The following is a 16,602-nucleotide window of genomic DNA, read 5'->3' as shown; positions in this document are numbered from 1 at the left end:
ACTATATCAGGGGCAAAAAAAAATCACGTCTGGGTCTTGTCTCGAGAACCTGGTGGGTATTCCAGGAAGCAGGTTATGTGACATACCCGGGTATGTTTAAGGGTAAGTAAGCGGATAACCTCAACTTTCGGTTCCAAACACGGAGGTAACTTTCAAGGTATGTAAGTAGCCATAGCAACCTACTCTCTAAACATAACCTGCTTCAGAGCATTTTCTGTTCCAGGTTTAGTTTACTTCAGAGGTTTTCAGGGTTAGTTTACTTCAGAGGTGTTCAGTGTTAGTTTACTTCAGAGGTGTTCAGTGTTAGTTTACTTCAGAGGTGTTCAGTGTTAGTTTACTTCAGAGGTGTTCAGTGTTAGTTTACTTCAGAGGTGTTCAGTGTTAGTTTACTTCAGAGGTGTTCAGGGTTAGTTTACTTCAGACGTGTTCAGTGTTAGTTTACTTCAGAGGTGTTCAGTGTTAGTTTACTTCAGAGGTGTTCAGTGTTAGTTTACTTCAGAAGTGTTCAGGGTTAGTTTACTTCAGACGTGTTCAGTGTTAGTTTACTTCAGAGGTGTTCAGTGTTAGTTTACTTCGGAAGTGTTCAGGGTTAGTTTACTTCAGAGGTGTTCAGTGTTAGTTTACTTCAGAGGTGTTCAGTGTTAGTTTACTTCAGAGGTGTTCAGTGTTAGTTTACTTCAGAGGTGTTCAGGGTTAGTTTACTTCAGAGGTGTTCAGGGTTAGTTTACTTCATAGGTGTTCAGGGTTAGTTTACTTCAGAGGTGTTCAGGGTTAGTTTACTTCAGAGGTGTTCAGTGTTAGTTTACTTCAGAGGTGTTCAGTGTTAGTTTACTTCAGAGGTGTTCAGTGTTAGTTTACTTCATAGGTGTTCAGGGTTAGTTTACTTCATAGGTGTTCAGTGTTAGGTACTTCAGAGGTGTTCAGGGTTAGTTTACTTCAGAGGTGTTCAGTGTTAGTTTACTTCAGAGGTGTTCAGTGTTAGTTTACTTCAGAGGTGTTCAGTGTTAGTTTACTTCAGAGGTGTTCAGTGTTAGTTTACTTCAGAGGTGTTCAGTGTTAGTTTACTTCAGAGGTGTTCAGTGTTAGTTTACTTCAGAGGTGTTCAGGGTTAGTTTACTTCAGAGGTGTTCAGTGTTAGTTTACTTCAAAGGTGTTCAGGGTTAGTTTACTTCATAGGTGTTCAGTGTTAGGTACTTCAGAGGTGTTCAGTGTTAGTTTACTTCAAAGGTGTTCAGGGTTAGTTTACTTCAGAGGTGTTCAGGGTTAGTTTACTTCAGAGGTGTTCAGGGTTAGTTTACTTCAGAGGTGTTCAGTGTTAGTTTACTTCAAAGGTGTTCAGGGTTAGTTTACTTCATAGGTGTTCAGTGTTAGGTACTTCAGAGGTGTTCAGGGTTAGTTTACTTCAGAGGTGTTCAGTGTTAGTTTACTTCAGAGGTGTTCAGGGTTAGTTTACTTCAGAGGTGTTCAGTGTTAGTTTACTTCATAGGTGTTCAGGGTTAGTTTACTTCAGAGGTGTTCAGTGTTAGGTACTTCAGAGGTGTTCAGGGTTAGTTTACTTCAGAGGTGTTCAGTGTTAGTTTACTTCATAGGTGTTCAGGGTTAGTTTACTTCAGAGGTGTTCAGTGTTAGTTTACTTCAGAGGTGTTCAGGGTTAGTTTACTTCAGAGGTGTTCAGTGTTAGTTTACTTCAGAGGGGTTCAGTGTTAGTTTCCTTCAGAGGGGTTCAGTGTTAGTTTACTTCAGAGGGGTTCAGTGTTAGTTTACTTCATAGGTGTTCAGTGTTAGTTTACTTCAGAGGTGTTCAGGGTTAGTTTCCTTCAGAGGTGTTCAGTGTTAGTTTACTTCAGAGGTGTTCAGGGTTAGTTTACTTCAGAGGTGTTCAGTGTTAGTTTACTTCAGAGGTGTTCAGTGTTAGTTTACTTCAGAGGTGTTCAGTGTTAGTTTACTTCAGAGGGGTTCAGTGTTAGTTTACTTCAGAGGGGTTCAGTGTTAGTTTACTTCAGAGGTGTTCAGGGTTAGTTTACTTCAGAGGTGTTCAGTGTTAGGTACTTCAGAGGTGTTCAGGGTTAGTTTACTTCAGAGGGGTTCAGTGTTAGTTTACTTCAGAGGGGTTCAGTGTTAGTTTACTTCAGAGGTGTTCAGGGTTAGTTTACTTCAGAGGTGTTCAGTGTTAGTTTACTTCAGAGGTGTTCAGGGTTAGTTTCCTTCAGAGGGGTTCAGTGTTAGTTTACTTCAGAGGGGTTCAGTGTTAGTTTACCTCAGAGGTGTTCAGGGTTAGGGTTAGCATTCAGACTTTTTTAATTTTTTGCAAGAGGAAGTTTTCTATGCTACAATGTATTTCTATAATAAAATATATGATATATCTTACCTTACAAGCAATGTTGAAGCAAAATGACTAAAAAAATAAACTTATACAGACATGTTATCTTTGCAAGCACAGACTGCATTTAGTTTAATCAGTCTTGCTTTTTATTATATAATTAGCATCAAACAAACAATATAGTTCTTATTCACAGTGATTATAAAGGTTAATAAACGAAAATATTTCAAAATGATTGAACAACCACCAAATTGGTGGCGATATGCACTAAGTGTGTAAAGCAGCATTAAACAAAAAAAGTAGTATGGCGGGCTTCTTAACGTCAGTTTTCATGGTGACTCGTCGATTCGTCGCTCTGTTGAGGATGTCTGTCTGGTGTGTTAATCATGAACATACTCTTAGATAAATGAACTTACTTTTGGAAAAACTTACATGTTTTTGGAACCAGAATACCTTGAGTAAGCAAGGTTTGGTTTAATCAACCGACAGTTCGGGGTATGTTTGACAGTAAGAGAACCTTGCTTTCTGGAATACTTCCCTGTCATTGCTAATCCGTACACGTGGCTTATGTAAATTTCACAAAACCCCTTGGTCACAAATATTAAATGCAAATATTGCATAATCATGCCACGACGGGCCAGACTTAAAAAAAACTACCCATTGCTTACCTTGTATGGCTGATGTCTGTTCTAAAGTCCGAGTCGGCTCTGCTTTGAATTTAAGATGTTGATAATATCGTCGTAATTCAAATGATCTGTTATTCTATTTCAAAATACAAGTTGTTAAGGCGTCCTGTCATCTTTATCTAGATGTGTTTATTTCTTAAATGTGTCATACATTTTTGATATAACATAAAAAGGGCGCTGCTGAATCCGAATATTGGCGTGAAGAAGAACATTAACGGACTGACGGATATTCGTAACTGAAGAGACGAATTTTCATATTCTTATTAATACCAGGACAGTGTTCTAATGCAAGACAAAACAAATCACATTTAAGATAATTATTGCTGAATTGTTAAAGTTTGAAAATTGTATTAAACAAAAAATAATATATGTCCCTGGATCTGACAGGGTGGGCATGATGTCCAACTACATATTCCAGTATGTAATGTACATACTGTGAATAGTAATTGAATTTACTGTATGCATGGAATTCCCAGAATACCTACTCCATTTACTGAAATCTGATGTATGCATCTGAGGACACTGTATTCCACAACGCAACGCGCTAAACGTGATAAAATAATTATAAATGTAACACTTTTATGATTATACACTTTACTGTAAAGTACAAAATAGCTGTGTTTCCGAAAACACTATTGTTAGTAGCATGTGAACTGTACTTTAATCTCTACAGCACGTTTCTAATCAAGGCGAATCAAGTCACCATTCTTTATACAGCACATTATACAATACAGATTTCAATGCAGCTTTTTTACAGTGATAAACAGGAAGTGATTCTGAGTTCAATGCTTCAACAGAGCTCTAGAAAGAGCGTCATTGTTCAGCTAAAGTCCGTTTAGTGTTGAATAAAATCTGTTCAATAACTGTGAAGTTAATCAATTTTGAAATCAGTTCAATTTGTCTATAAACCCTCATTGTTTAGTAGTACGATCAATTGAACCCTTTGTAAATAACGAGAGCCTTTGACCACTTAGGCTATTTAGACCATTACGTTCAATATTAATCTTTCTCATTTTTGCGTTGGCATCCAAAGACAACCAGAGACAAATGTGTGACAAAATTAACAATAGTAATGGTTTATGGTCTATACACCAATTCAAGTTTATCCGTTGTAGTTCATTTGATCGTGATGCGCTCATGGCTGTACATTTTTAGGAGCACAGATATTGGCTTGGAACAGAATGTTATACATTCCCGCAACGAATACAGGTCTCGTAATGACAGTCAATCTGTTTTGGGAAAACATGTGCTTCTTAGTATTGAATCTGCTTGAACTTGACGCACAACGTAATGACAAACACGGTTGTCCAACCCTGTTCGTTTGAACCGCGAGAGGCATCAATTACCGTCATTACATTGTGCGTCAAGTTCAAGTGTTACTCTTTTGGCGTAAATCGATGCGTATGGCCGTCTGCCGGAAGCTAGTTATTTTAGTCGATAAAGTTTTAAATATGAATATTTTTCTTACACAAACGCATCGCTTCACTTCAGAAGGCCTTTATTAACCCCCGGAGACGCATGGAGCACTTAAATCATAAATACATTAACTTTGATGGACTTCCAAAGACATACAAGTCAAGGAAGAGCCAGGATATTTTTTACTATAACTCTGATTGTATTCATCTGAAAGACAAATATCATATACACCTAGGATGGCTTCAGGGTGTGTAAATCATGGGCTAATTTTCATTTATGGGTGAACTATCCCTTTAAAGCTGAATCTAGGTTGTAAGCTCTCTGTCGAGTATTGCGTAGTCATATAATATGACATTAACACTAACTGATCCTACAGCAACCCTCAAAAGTGAATTTCAGTTTACACATCTCCTTGACCTGAGATGCCTTTCATGTCTGAAGCACAAATATGTGCCAGCGTGTAATACTTTGGGTCAGGGTTGTTGACACCAGTAGCTGCGTTTACTTATTACTCCAATAATCTGTTTGCAGTACAGTCAGAATTAAAAAGTAATGTAACCATGCCAATTGGAAAAAATTGGCCAGATTCGATTTAAGTTAAATGTAAGGGATGATTTAATCATTTTCTAATCCGTTCGATGAGGCATGAAAACACTTGATCAGATTGAAAGCTGAAACTGCAAAGTTGGAAAAATGGCGTAATGACGTATGACACACGGAACAAGCTTTTGTTATTGTTGAAGAAAAGATTTTTTCTTAATTCTAACTCATGGTCTGTGAAGTTTGCAGGATTTGTTTCAGACTCTCATCCACAGACGGCTTGTTTTGGCCGCAGGAAGGAGCATTTTTACTGCTTGATAAATAAAAGCAATGGCTTCATGTGCTCCATCTCCTAAATACGTGAGCTTAGAATTATACGGTTCTATCTCCACTTTTGGTTGAAATTGAGTTTTTGACATAATCTTATCCATTAGGTGTTTATTAATGCCTGTGTGGTGTTATTTTTGTAAAAAAAAATATTTTGTTAGTAGTTATTAATAAAATAAAAAGGTTCCATCTCACAAAACAGCAGGGATGTAAAAACTTTGATGCTCAATATCTCAGAACTACCCTAAACGGAGATAGAACTGTATAATTATAAGCTCACGAATAGGTAAATATTAAGTCTTCTTTTTAAAACATTGAGAATAAGCAATGGTAGCCTGGCTAAGTATGCTTAAACACCAGGGAACACGTTTTTTATTCCGATTGAAACTAAATGTCTTGTTTCCTAACCCTGTTCCTGGAGGCACACATTTTGGATGTCTCTCTTATCTGACGCCTCTATTTCAGTCTCTACTACTGAACTGATGCGTTGAGTTAGGTGTGTTTGATTAGGAACAGTTTGTTGTGTTGGTGTGCCTCCAGGGAAGTAACATTTGCCTAAAAAGTAAGATGCAAGATTGAATAGTAATGTACTGCAGTACATTGATTCATTTTAAAGGCACGGTATGTAAGTCTCACTACTAGAGGTCACATATTTAAAACAATAAAAGGTGTAGTTTGATGTAGTAAATGAGTGGAAGTTGGGATTTGTCGTATTCTCCTCCACAGCCGATGGAGAGCAATCTGATGGGACTCGGCAGAAATCATATTCATGGATGAGCAAATGTATTAAAATGTTATTAACATTACTGTGGTATGAAGCAGGGCGGGCTGAGAGACTGATTTTATAATGCTTAAATGCTGCAGTCAAACGCTGCCACTCCTTTTGCATTGTTTGTTTGTTTATTTTATGATTAAAATAGGCTAACGTCTGCATCTTTCTTCCCTGAATTTGAACTTTACGTTTCATAACTTAAATTCACATTATTCTATTTCATTCTAATGAAATAGCCGCAAGTGCTAAATTACTACTCATACAGGTCAATTTATTTGACGAATAAAAATTGTGGGCTAACGCAGCGCTGTTTTACTTAGTCAAAACAATCATACTAAAAACACATTTGAGTGTGTTGAAACTTAAGTTGTAACATTACTCTGTAAGCTAGATCAATATTAGAATATCATATGTTACTAAAAGCTAGGTGACTTGTGTTGTTAAATGGCATGCATTCATTTTAAAATGTATTGTATGGTGGATAAAATGCTGTATTATTGTTACTACAAATAAATCATGTTCTGATTATGCTATGTTAGCCACTTCATACAAACATGTTACTTGCGTTAAATCAAGAAAACGTCTTGGTTACGTTACGTCGGATGACGATGAATGGGGTTTCGCTTAGAAAGCCTATCAACTTCGAGTATTACAAAACGAGCCAATGGCAAAGAAATGCCATGGGTCTGCGGAATTTGCATTGCGTAACTCCGCCCCACCTCCGTGGGTATAAAAGGAGGAAGCTGGCAACATGCAGATATGTTTCTCGCTGAGGAGCCAAGACTGAGCTCAGGCGATCCCCGCGGTACAGCGGAAAGTGGCAGGCAGGCGTAACGTCTCCGTTCCCTACTCAGGGAACGAGGGTTACATAAATAACCGAGACGTTCCCTTTCGTTGTCACTCCGAGTTACGTCGGATGACGACGAATAGGGTTACCAGTCTAATCACGCCACCTTCTCAGCTGTCTTCCAGTGCCCTGCGTAAATCTGAGATCCTTGTCGAGAGATTGGCACGGATGAAGGACTCCTATCTAGCACAGGCATACCAAGGTACACTGGGGAGCATATCCCATAGTTTAGAGGAAATATGCAAAATATTGCCAGCCCAACGGGGGGGACTTAGAGAATACACATATGACCCGAAGGATGCATATGGAGAACACTGGGGTGTCCAGCCGCAGGTGGAATATTTCAACCCCAGGGGTGGCAAGGTGGCTTGCCAAGGGAAAGACACATGCTCAGAGAGGCTTACAGTGGAAATACACATGTGGGGGTCGCTCAGAGGAGGGACCATGCACACAGGAGGCACCTAGCCGACGCGCAGGCAATAGACAATGGCGCCGACGTCAGGAGTGCTGGAGGAACTCAGGGCTTTCGGAGAAGCTCACCTGAGGAGAATATCACACGTATCCAGTCCGTGGAGTGGAATGGCGAGCAAGCGAAGACACCTGAGCGGATCAAGTACTAGCTGGTTGAAGCGAGTACATGAGAGGACACTGGCTCCACTCGGAGATTGTAGAATCTGGCGAATGTGTTAGGCGCCTGCAGCTCTGCAGATGTCTGTTAGCGAGGCGCCATGGGCTAAAGCCCAAGAGGACGCCACACTCCGGGTGGAGTGGGCAGTCACCCCAAGGGGGCACGGTCGACCTTGCTGCTGGTATGCCAAGGTAATGGCGTCCACTATCCAGTGAGACAACCTTTGCTTGGAGAGAGCCTTTCCCTTCAGCTTCCCACCATAACAGACAAAGAGCTGGTCTGAGGTCCTGAAACACTGCGTCCTGTCTACATAGGCGCGGAGAGCGCGTACTGGAAAGAGCAGTGCTAAGGCTGGGTCTGCCTCCTCCATGGGCAGCGCTTGCAGGTTCACCACCTGGTCCCGGAAGGGAGTGGTAGGAACCTTGGGCACATATCCGAGCCGGGGTCTCAGGATCACGTGAGAGTAAGCCGGCCCGAATTCCAGGCATGCTTCGTCAACGGAGAATGCGTGCAGGTCCCCTACCCTCTTGATGGAGGCCAATGCAACCAAGAGAGCTGTCTTCATAGACAGGAATTTAAGCTCCACTGATTGCAAAGGCTCAAAGGGAGCACTCTGCAGGGCAGTTAGAACCACTGAGAGGTCCCAAGAGGGAACGAGAGGAGGGCGAGGAGGATTCAGTCTCCTCTCAGGAACCTGACGTCGTGCTTCCCAACAGACTTACCTTCGACTGGGTCATGGTGTGCGGCAATAGCGGCAACAAAGACTTTGAGGGTGGAGGGAGACAGCCTTCGCTCCAACCCATCTTGAAGGAAGGAAAGCACGACACTAATCGAACATCTCCGGGGGTCTTCTCGGTGAGAAGAGCACCAGTTGACGAAGAGGTTCCACTTCAACGCATAGACGTGTCTAGTGGACGACGCTCTAGCGGAAGTGATGGTAGCTGCCACCACTGGTGGTAGGGTACTCAAACCTGCCTCGTCCCATCCAGGAGCCACACATGGAGGTTCCAAAGATCGGGACGAGGGTGCCATAGGGTGCCCCGTCCCTGAGAAAGGAGGTCCTTCCTCAGGGGAATCGGCCAAGGAGGTGCTGTCGCGAGGAGTACTAGTTTGGAGAACCAGGTCCGGGCGGGCCAGTACGGCGCGACCAGAATGACCTGCTCCTCGTCCTCCCTGACCTTGCGCAGGGTCTGCGCAAGAAGGCTCACAAGGGGGAAATGCATATTTGCGGCCAGCTGTGCGCCAGTGCATCCGTGCCGAGCGTGCCCTCGGTCAGGGAATAATACAGGTCGCAATGGGTCGAGTTGTGAGAGGCAAACAGATCTATCTGTGCGTCCCCAAACTGGTCCCAAATCAGCTGAACCAACTGGGGATGGAGTCGCCAATCTCCCGGGAGGGGCTGAAGCCGTGAGAGCTCGTCGGCTGCACAGTTCAGGGCTCCGGAGATATAAATGGCATAAAGCGACCTCAGATGCTTCTGACTCCATATGAGGAGGTGGCGGGCGAGTTGCGACATACGGCGGGAGCGTAGACCACCTTGATGGTTGATGTACGCTACAGTGGCGGTATTGTCTGAACGGACTAGTACGTGTTGGTTCTTGAGCACGGCCCGGAAGCGCCGCAAAGCAAGACGTACGGCCAGCAACTCGAGGCAATTGACATGCCAGAGGCGTCGGGGTCCTGTCCAGGAGCCTGCGGCAGCACGTCCATTGCACATGGCACCCCAGCCCATGGAGGAGGCATCTGTCGTTACAACAACATGCCTCGTTCCAGGCGCACTCCGGACCGTAGAAAACTGAGGTTCGACCACGGGGTGAAGGTCTGACGGCAGGTCGGAATAACTGTTACTCAGAGGGTGCCGTGTTGCCATGCCCACCTCGGGACTCGGTCGCGAAGCCAAAGCTGAAGCGGTCTCATATGAAGCAATCCGAGCGGCGTTGCCGCGGCTGCAGAAGCCATATGCCCCAGGAGCCTCTGAAAAAGTTTCAGTGGAACCACACTCTTGCCCTCGAACTGTCTCAGGCAAGTCAGCAGTGACTGCGCGCGCTCGCTCGTAAGCTGCGCGGACATGGCGACCGAGTCGATATCCATACCAAGAAAAGAGATCCTCTGCACGGGGCAAAGTTTGCTCTTTTCCCAGTTGACCCGAAGGCCCAGACGAGCTAGGTGCTGGAGCACTAGGTCCCTGTGTTCGCACACCTGGTCTCGAGAGTGAGCTAGGATCAGCCAAGTCGTCGATATAGTTCAGGATGCAAACCCCGTGTTCCCGAAGGGGGACAAGGGCTGCCTCGACGACCTTCGTGAAGACGCGGGGAGAAAGGGCTAGCCCGAAAGGGAGAACCGCGTACTGGTATGCCTGCCCCTCGAAAGCAAACCGTAGGAACGGTCTGTGTTGAGGGAGAATGTAGACATGGAAGTAGGCGTCCTTCAGGTCGATTGCTGCAAACCAATCCTGGCGCCGCACACATTCGAAAATGCGTTTGGCAGTGAGCATCTTGAACGACAGCCTGTGAAGGGAACGGTTCAGCACGCGCAGGTCCAGGATTGGCCGTAACCCACCGGTTTTCTTTGGGACAATGAAGTACGGGCTGTAGAAGCCGGTCCTCATCTCGGCATCTCGTCTCGATCGCACCCTTCGCCAGCAGGATAGCGATCTCTGCTCTCATGATAGGGGCGTTGCCACCGACCAAAGTGCAGCGGACTCCCCTGAAGCGGGGAGGAGACCGCGCGAACTGAATCGCGAACCCAGCGGGACAGAAGGGGAAGCTCTAGCCAGGCTCCCAAGAACTGTACCAGCGGGGTCATACGAACCACAGACTTCCCACCGGTGGTGCAGCAGGGCGGAATGACTGGCCCAGACGTGGACGGCATAGCGGCCCGGTGTGGGGGCACAGTCATTAACCGCGCCCTGACAGAGGAGACCAGGGAAGGATGAACGTTCCACGGGGGTCTGCTCTGCCAGGGGGCTGGCGACAGAGGCGGATGAGAGCGTCACGGTCCGGGGACGGCGCACACTGTCAACCGGCTCTGGAATAGAGGGGGACGAGGGGTGCACGGCTCGGGGGCGGCGCACCGTGACGTCCGAGAACTCTGTGTGCTCAGGGATGGAAATGTCACTTCTTTCTTTAACCACATTAGGGTGCTACAAAAGATTCTCCCCCGGCCCTCCACTGGGGGAAGGAGTGGTCCTGCTACCATCTCCTGTGAAGTAACTTTCAACATCCCTGAGCAGCCCGTCTCAGGAGCGCCGCTTGGCCCGGCGTTTAGCGGGGCTGGAGAGGGCTGGGGCGCCTTCTTACGGCTTCCTCCGCGACCGGGCACGGGAGGAGGCTGCTGCTTGGGCCGGGCGGGAGGGGCGGGAGCCGCAGGAGGGCGCCCTCGGCGGCGAACAGACTGAGGGTTCTGCCCGATCGGCTGGGTGGAGGCAGCAGCGGGCCGTCGGGGCAGAATATGCTTAATGGCCTCAGTCTGTTTCTGGGCAGTGGAGAACTGTTGGGCGAAATCCTCCACCGCACTGCCGAATAGGCTGGCCTGGGACATGGGGGTGTCGAGCAGGCGGGAACACTCAGCATCCCGCATGTCAGCCAGGTCCAGCCATAGATGTCTCTCCTGGATCACAGCTGTGGACATCACCAGACCCAGGGAGCGTGCGGTCACCTTCGTCGCCAGGAGGGCGAGTTCGGTGGCGGAGCGCAGCTCATCAAAGAGCCCTGGGTCCGTCCTACCCTCGTGCATGTCCCTTAGCATCTGGGCCTGATAGACCTGCAGAGTGGCCATGGCATGCAAAGAGGCAGCCGCCTGTCCCGCCGCTCTGTAGGTCTTCGCCACTAGGGTAGACGAGAACCTGCAGGCTTTGGATGGGTGCTTAGGCTCGCTGCGAGAAGAAGCACTCTGAGGACACAGCTGCATCGCAACAGAGCGCTCAACCGGGGGGAGCCCAGTGTACCCACAGGCAGCTGCCCCATCGAGGGGAGGAAAGGCGGATGAAACCATGGGAGACATGGGAGTCTTCCAGGACTCATGCACGTCCGGGAAGAAAGGTATTGGGGCAGGACAGATCGCTCAGGACAGGGTGGAGGGGTCCACTCTAAACCAATGCTCGCGGCCGCCCGGGAAAGCATGGCCGTCATCTCTGGATCAGACTGAGCCACAGCCGTATTCACACCCGAAGGTGGCAGCTGTGACGAGTCGTCACTTCCAGATGAATCAGACCCGCCTTGTGATGCTGCGATTGACATCACGTCTTCCTCTGGAGCGCCAAAGGAAACCCACGGGACCTCAAACGACGGTCCCGCGGGAATCCCCTGAACGCTCGCGGGCTGCAACACTGGTGAAGGTGCTGTGGGGCACGGACAAATAGTCGGCGCTTTGTTCCACACAGTCACCCTCAGATCACCCTGGCCACCAGCCGAAGTAGAGCCTCTCGAGGATGCGCTAGATCGGGGTGTGGATGAGGGGACTCTCACTCTTGCGAGACCATTGAGTCTCGATCTAAGTTTTGCGATGGTCATGTTCCCACAGAGAGAACATGACTCATCCACGAGCGCTGCTCTAGCGTGATTAATGCCCAAACACACCAGACAGCGCTCGTGCCCATCAGAGTCAGACACAAGCCGACCGCAACCAGAAGTGCACGGGCGAGGCATCTTTAAAAAGACATGCCGCGTGCTAGCTCTTTTTGTGAGAGAAACTCAGTGCTGAAGCGCCCGCGGAGAACACACTCACTGGCAAACCACGCTCAGATAGGCAGGAAGTGTGCACTCGCCGGGAGATCGCCGTCACACCAACACTGGAGAGTTGCTCGTCTCGTAAGAAGCTGACAATCAGAGATAGCTTAGGGAGTGAAGAATTACACTTGGCTCTGAAGCGAAAAACATATCTGCATGTTGCCGGCTTCCTCCTTTTATACCCACGAGGTGGGGCGGAGTTACGCTATGCAAATTCCGCAGACCCATGGCATTTCTTTGCCATTGGCTCGTTTTGTAATACTCAAAGTTGATAGGCTTTCTAAGCGAAACCCCATTCGTCGTCATCCAACGTAACTCGGAGTGACAACGAAAGGGAACAAGAGATTCAAACAATAAGGCTAACCGTGTTGAGCTATATAACAAATAGTTTCTCTGGATTTAAACATTATTGGAAACATGGAAACATTCGGGATAATGTAAGTACACAAGTCAACAAAATATATATCATTGTTCTAGTGGTTTTTGGATAATTTAATCCAATTTAATCCATCTTGCATATTGTATCTTTATTGACAAGCAGTTATGACAAACCATTGCACTCATAGATGTCTTTTACTGTATGGTTTCAAGAATCGTGTATACCTTATAATTTTTTAAGCTCATTTAAGGAAAACTATTAGACAAATAAAGAAGTTGCATAGACAATTAATAGTTAAATTAAAATAGTGATGATATATAAAGTATAAAGTATACACAATGAAAACTATTTAAAAATAGCGCTAACGGTTAACATAGCCTAATGGTTAAATTTTGCAATTAGCAACCCAACGGATATTCTATTCAACAAATGCCCATTGTTGAATTAATTTCTCTTATTTGGTAGATCTATTTTTGAAAACATTATTGTTATTATATATTTTTTATATATTATTGTAATGTTATATAAAATACTAGCACTTTAATTATTATAACAGGAAAGATGAAGTTTCAGTACCTTGAGATTTAAATCTTAATCCTCCTACAGATTGTGTAGGTTGGCCTGATGATATCTCCGGTGGAGCTGCTCCCTATATTACAGTAGTATCCGAATTTAACAACGTCCTGTTAAAACTATTACTTTCTCTGGCTGACAAAGCTTCAAGATGCCAGGAGGGATGCATTTCATAAGTGATTAATCCAGACATCCCATGCATGTTAGCTTCATCAGAGCCAGGAAAACCCACCGGTGTCCCGACACAGCACTGTGTCCACCGTGTTCCTCAGACTCTCACTACATCCAGTAACTGTTTAGTGTAACTTATTAGTGTATAAGTTATTACACGCACTTCTTAGTGTAACGACTCTATCTCTAGTGCTTAAAGCTGTTGTTAATGAATGTTATAAGACTCATGGGGATTTATCTAAGTAGTACATTGTTAAACAAGAGTTGAGCAAGTTTGTTTTTTAACAGGGCATGCCTGGTATACCTGGAAATGATGGTCAGGGGGGAATTAAGGTGATGTTTTCCCTTTTCTTTGCTCATGTGGACCGTTTATTCCTCATTTGTTGTTGTATAGAGGTTATGCTTCTTGCTCTTTTACAAAACTTAGTGCTGCATGCACAGGCAGTATTTTCAGGGACTATGAGTGCACGTCCAACACTATTATTGTACCTATAGGCAACTTAATTCCATTACTTATAAATTTAATTAAGTGGCATGTTCTTAAATATTTTTTTCAATCAAAACCCATTTAACTTTTTCTTATAGTCTCCAAATATAATTTTGCTACCAGTGTATTTTTTTATTAGTCTCACTATTAATTAAGCTATCTAAACATATTGAAAATGTACATCTGTTGGTTTCTTTAAAGGGTGAACATGGCCTGCCAGGACCAAAAGGAGCCAAAGGTATACCTGGAGACTCTGTAAGTAAATCTAAAAATATAGTAAACACTTGAAAAATCACAATGCAAAAGTGAGTGTAACTTTTAATATGCTTGTGATTATGTCCACTGCAAGTACGCTCATCATATCATAATCATATCCAATCATAATGTGATACTTTTGTGTATTGCTAAAACATCACTGAGAGATAAATATATTAAACAAATGAGGCAATTGCATTATTTGTTGTACAAATGCTGTAGACAATAGGACTATTCTCAGTGGACAATGAGCAAGTTAGCTAGGATTGTGGTGACCCTGGTGCTCAAATCACTTCCATTCGGTGGCATGCAAACATGAGAGAGGAAACACTCGCACATGTGAAGAGATTTAGATTGCACTCCGTACCAATGTTTCCTGAACCTGTGAATTCATATGAAAACATGTTTTACCCATTGACAGTGTCAATGTCACTTATTGATCTCTTGGCTCAATATACCGAATATTTGACTTTTTGAATTTGCTGTAATTTGTGATCTAAGTAGTTATTAAAAACAGAACCCCTAGATAATGTCATCATATCCTGTTGCTGATATCCATGCTCAAAGCTAGTTTACCTGTAATATTTAAAGAGGACCTATTGTGGTTTTTCCCATGTTCATCTGTGTTTAGTGTGTAATGTTGCTGTTTGAGCATGAAAAACCTCTAGTTCTTCTCTATATCAGTGTCAGTGTTTCTGAACTCCTGAAACGCCTCCATTGTAGTCTTGAGTTTCTTCCGGGAACGAAAACGTCACAATATTCCTCATTTAAATAATTTATACGCAGAATAAAGGGGCGGGGCCTGGTTGAGTTAGTTGGTAGTGTGTTGAAACTGGAGGTTATGGTAAGGGGCGGGACATTTCCCAAACACACTCGACCTTGACCAATCACAAGTGGTCAAGAATCGTTCTTATGTTTAGACCAAGCTTTTGAACCGAGTGTGAACAGTGTAAGTTTGGAATTGACCTGACTTAAGACTTTTTAAAGGGTTTTAAATGATGTTATTAACTGATAACGGTCAGATAAGTATGATTTAAACCATGCCAAAAAAATTCCACTAATGCCTACATCATTTTCAAGTCTATTCAAAAGATAATAATTCTATAATTAATATACTAATTGGTCATTTAGAAATTTGTATGTAACCTTTATTTTGAGTTTTTTTTAAGACATATTTTAGGTGCCAATCAATATGATTTTTTGGTCACAGTTTAGATTAGGGTCCAATTCTCACTATTAACTACGACTATTGCCTCAAACTCCTAATTACTGATTATTAATTGTCAGGAAGGTAGTTGTAATGATTATATATTGGGTAAGATTCAGGGATATATAATATGTTCATGCAGAATAACGCATTTTGTTAATGGGGTACTACATCTATGCATGGGAAACCATGTGGCATGAAAGTTGAGTGACAATTCAGTTAAAATATGCCTTATTGTTTAATGGGGACATAAAATCCACCAAACTGACCCATTTTTGAGTGATACAATATTCAACAAGGGAAAAAAAATTAGGGCATGACTAGGTTTTAACAATCAGGAATTGATTGGATCATGAAAAGTATGAAACGACTCCGTTTCAGAAGCAGAACAACTTAATTTAGATAAAATGTGGCAAAGACAAGTTACTAAAAAAACAAAACAAAAAACAAAAAACACACACACAAAATAGTGATTTCTGATCGCAAGTTAACTGCTGTAAAGTTAAGAACTTGTATTTGATTGTGTTTGTCTTTCTACAGGGCGAGATGGGATTGCCTGGAATGCCTGGTTCAAGTGGACAACCTGGCCCTAAGGTCACAATGCATTTATTTGCCTTTTGTAATGTTGTTATTCATATGGAAAACATTATAGGTATTGATTACTGAGTTGTAGTCACTATTACATTATTATAGTGATTTCAAAGCAATTGGCTAGACAGATGGCGAAATCCCTTTGTTCCGTTTGCACCGTTTTTCTCAGTCGCCTTTCATCATTTGTATAGACATGCATGTGGATTGCTACATGTGATGTGTAATTGTGCAGAACAAAAGCCATAGATTATAAATGGTTATGATACTTCAAACTTGTTCCGCTTCAAATCTGCTTTTTTAGATTGTGTCCAAGGAAAGAGAAAACAAAGCGTGTCCAGATTTTAAATCTCTAGCGCAGTTACCATCAAACTTCAGAATGCTAGCCAACAACGCTATTCTTCATGACTTATTGAACACTTTATGACACAAAATTGATTTCTCATTTAAAAGAAAATGAGTGCAGAGGAAAGAAATATGTGCACACTTACCTTGTATACTATATATCCTGAAAACTTCCAAAGAGGCCTGTCAACTTTTAACTCTGTTTGGGGTTGGTAAGATTTGTTAATGTTATTGAAAAGTCTCTAATGCTCATTAAGGCAGCATTTATTTGATCAGGAAAAACAGTAAAACAACACTACTGTGAAATATTATTACAATAAAAAAAATAATAATA

General features: G+C 43.7%; 1 protein-coding gene across 2 annotated transcripts in view; it reads left to right on the top strand.

Annotated features, from left to right (window-relative positions):
- col21a1 (collagen, type XXI, alpha 1) overlaps positions 1–16,602 on the top strand; it is a 106,464-nt gene that overhangs the window by 72,467 nt on the left and 17,395 nt on the right. For both annotated transcript variants that reach the window (XM_077230326.1, XM_077230327.1), the window contains exons 17-19: positions 13,675–13,719; positions 14,075–14,128; positions 15,876–15,929. In XM_077230326.1, coding sequence (XP_077086441.1) covers positions 13,675–13,719; positions 14,075–14,128; positions 15,876–15,929 — 153 coding nt within the window. The remainder of the gene's footprint in view (positions 1–13,674; positions 13,720–14,074; positions 14,129–15,875; positions 15,930–16,602) is intronic.

This window comes from Siphateles boraxobius, unplaced genomic scaffold (genome assembly GCF_051911475.1).
Source record: "Siphateles boraxobius isolate OS27281-9 unplaced genomic scaffold, OSU_SipBor_1 142, whole genome shotgun sequence".
Classification (NCBI taxonomy): domain Eukaryota; kingdom Metazoa; phylum Chordata; class Actinopteri; order Cypriniformes; family Leuciscidae; genus Siphateles; species Siphateles boraxobius.
This window is presented reverse-complemented; position numbering and strand designations above follow the sequence as displayed.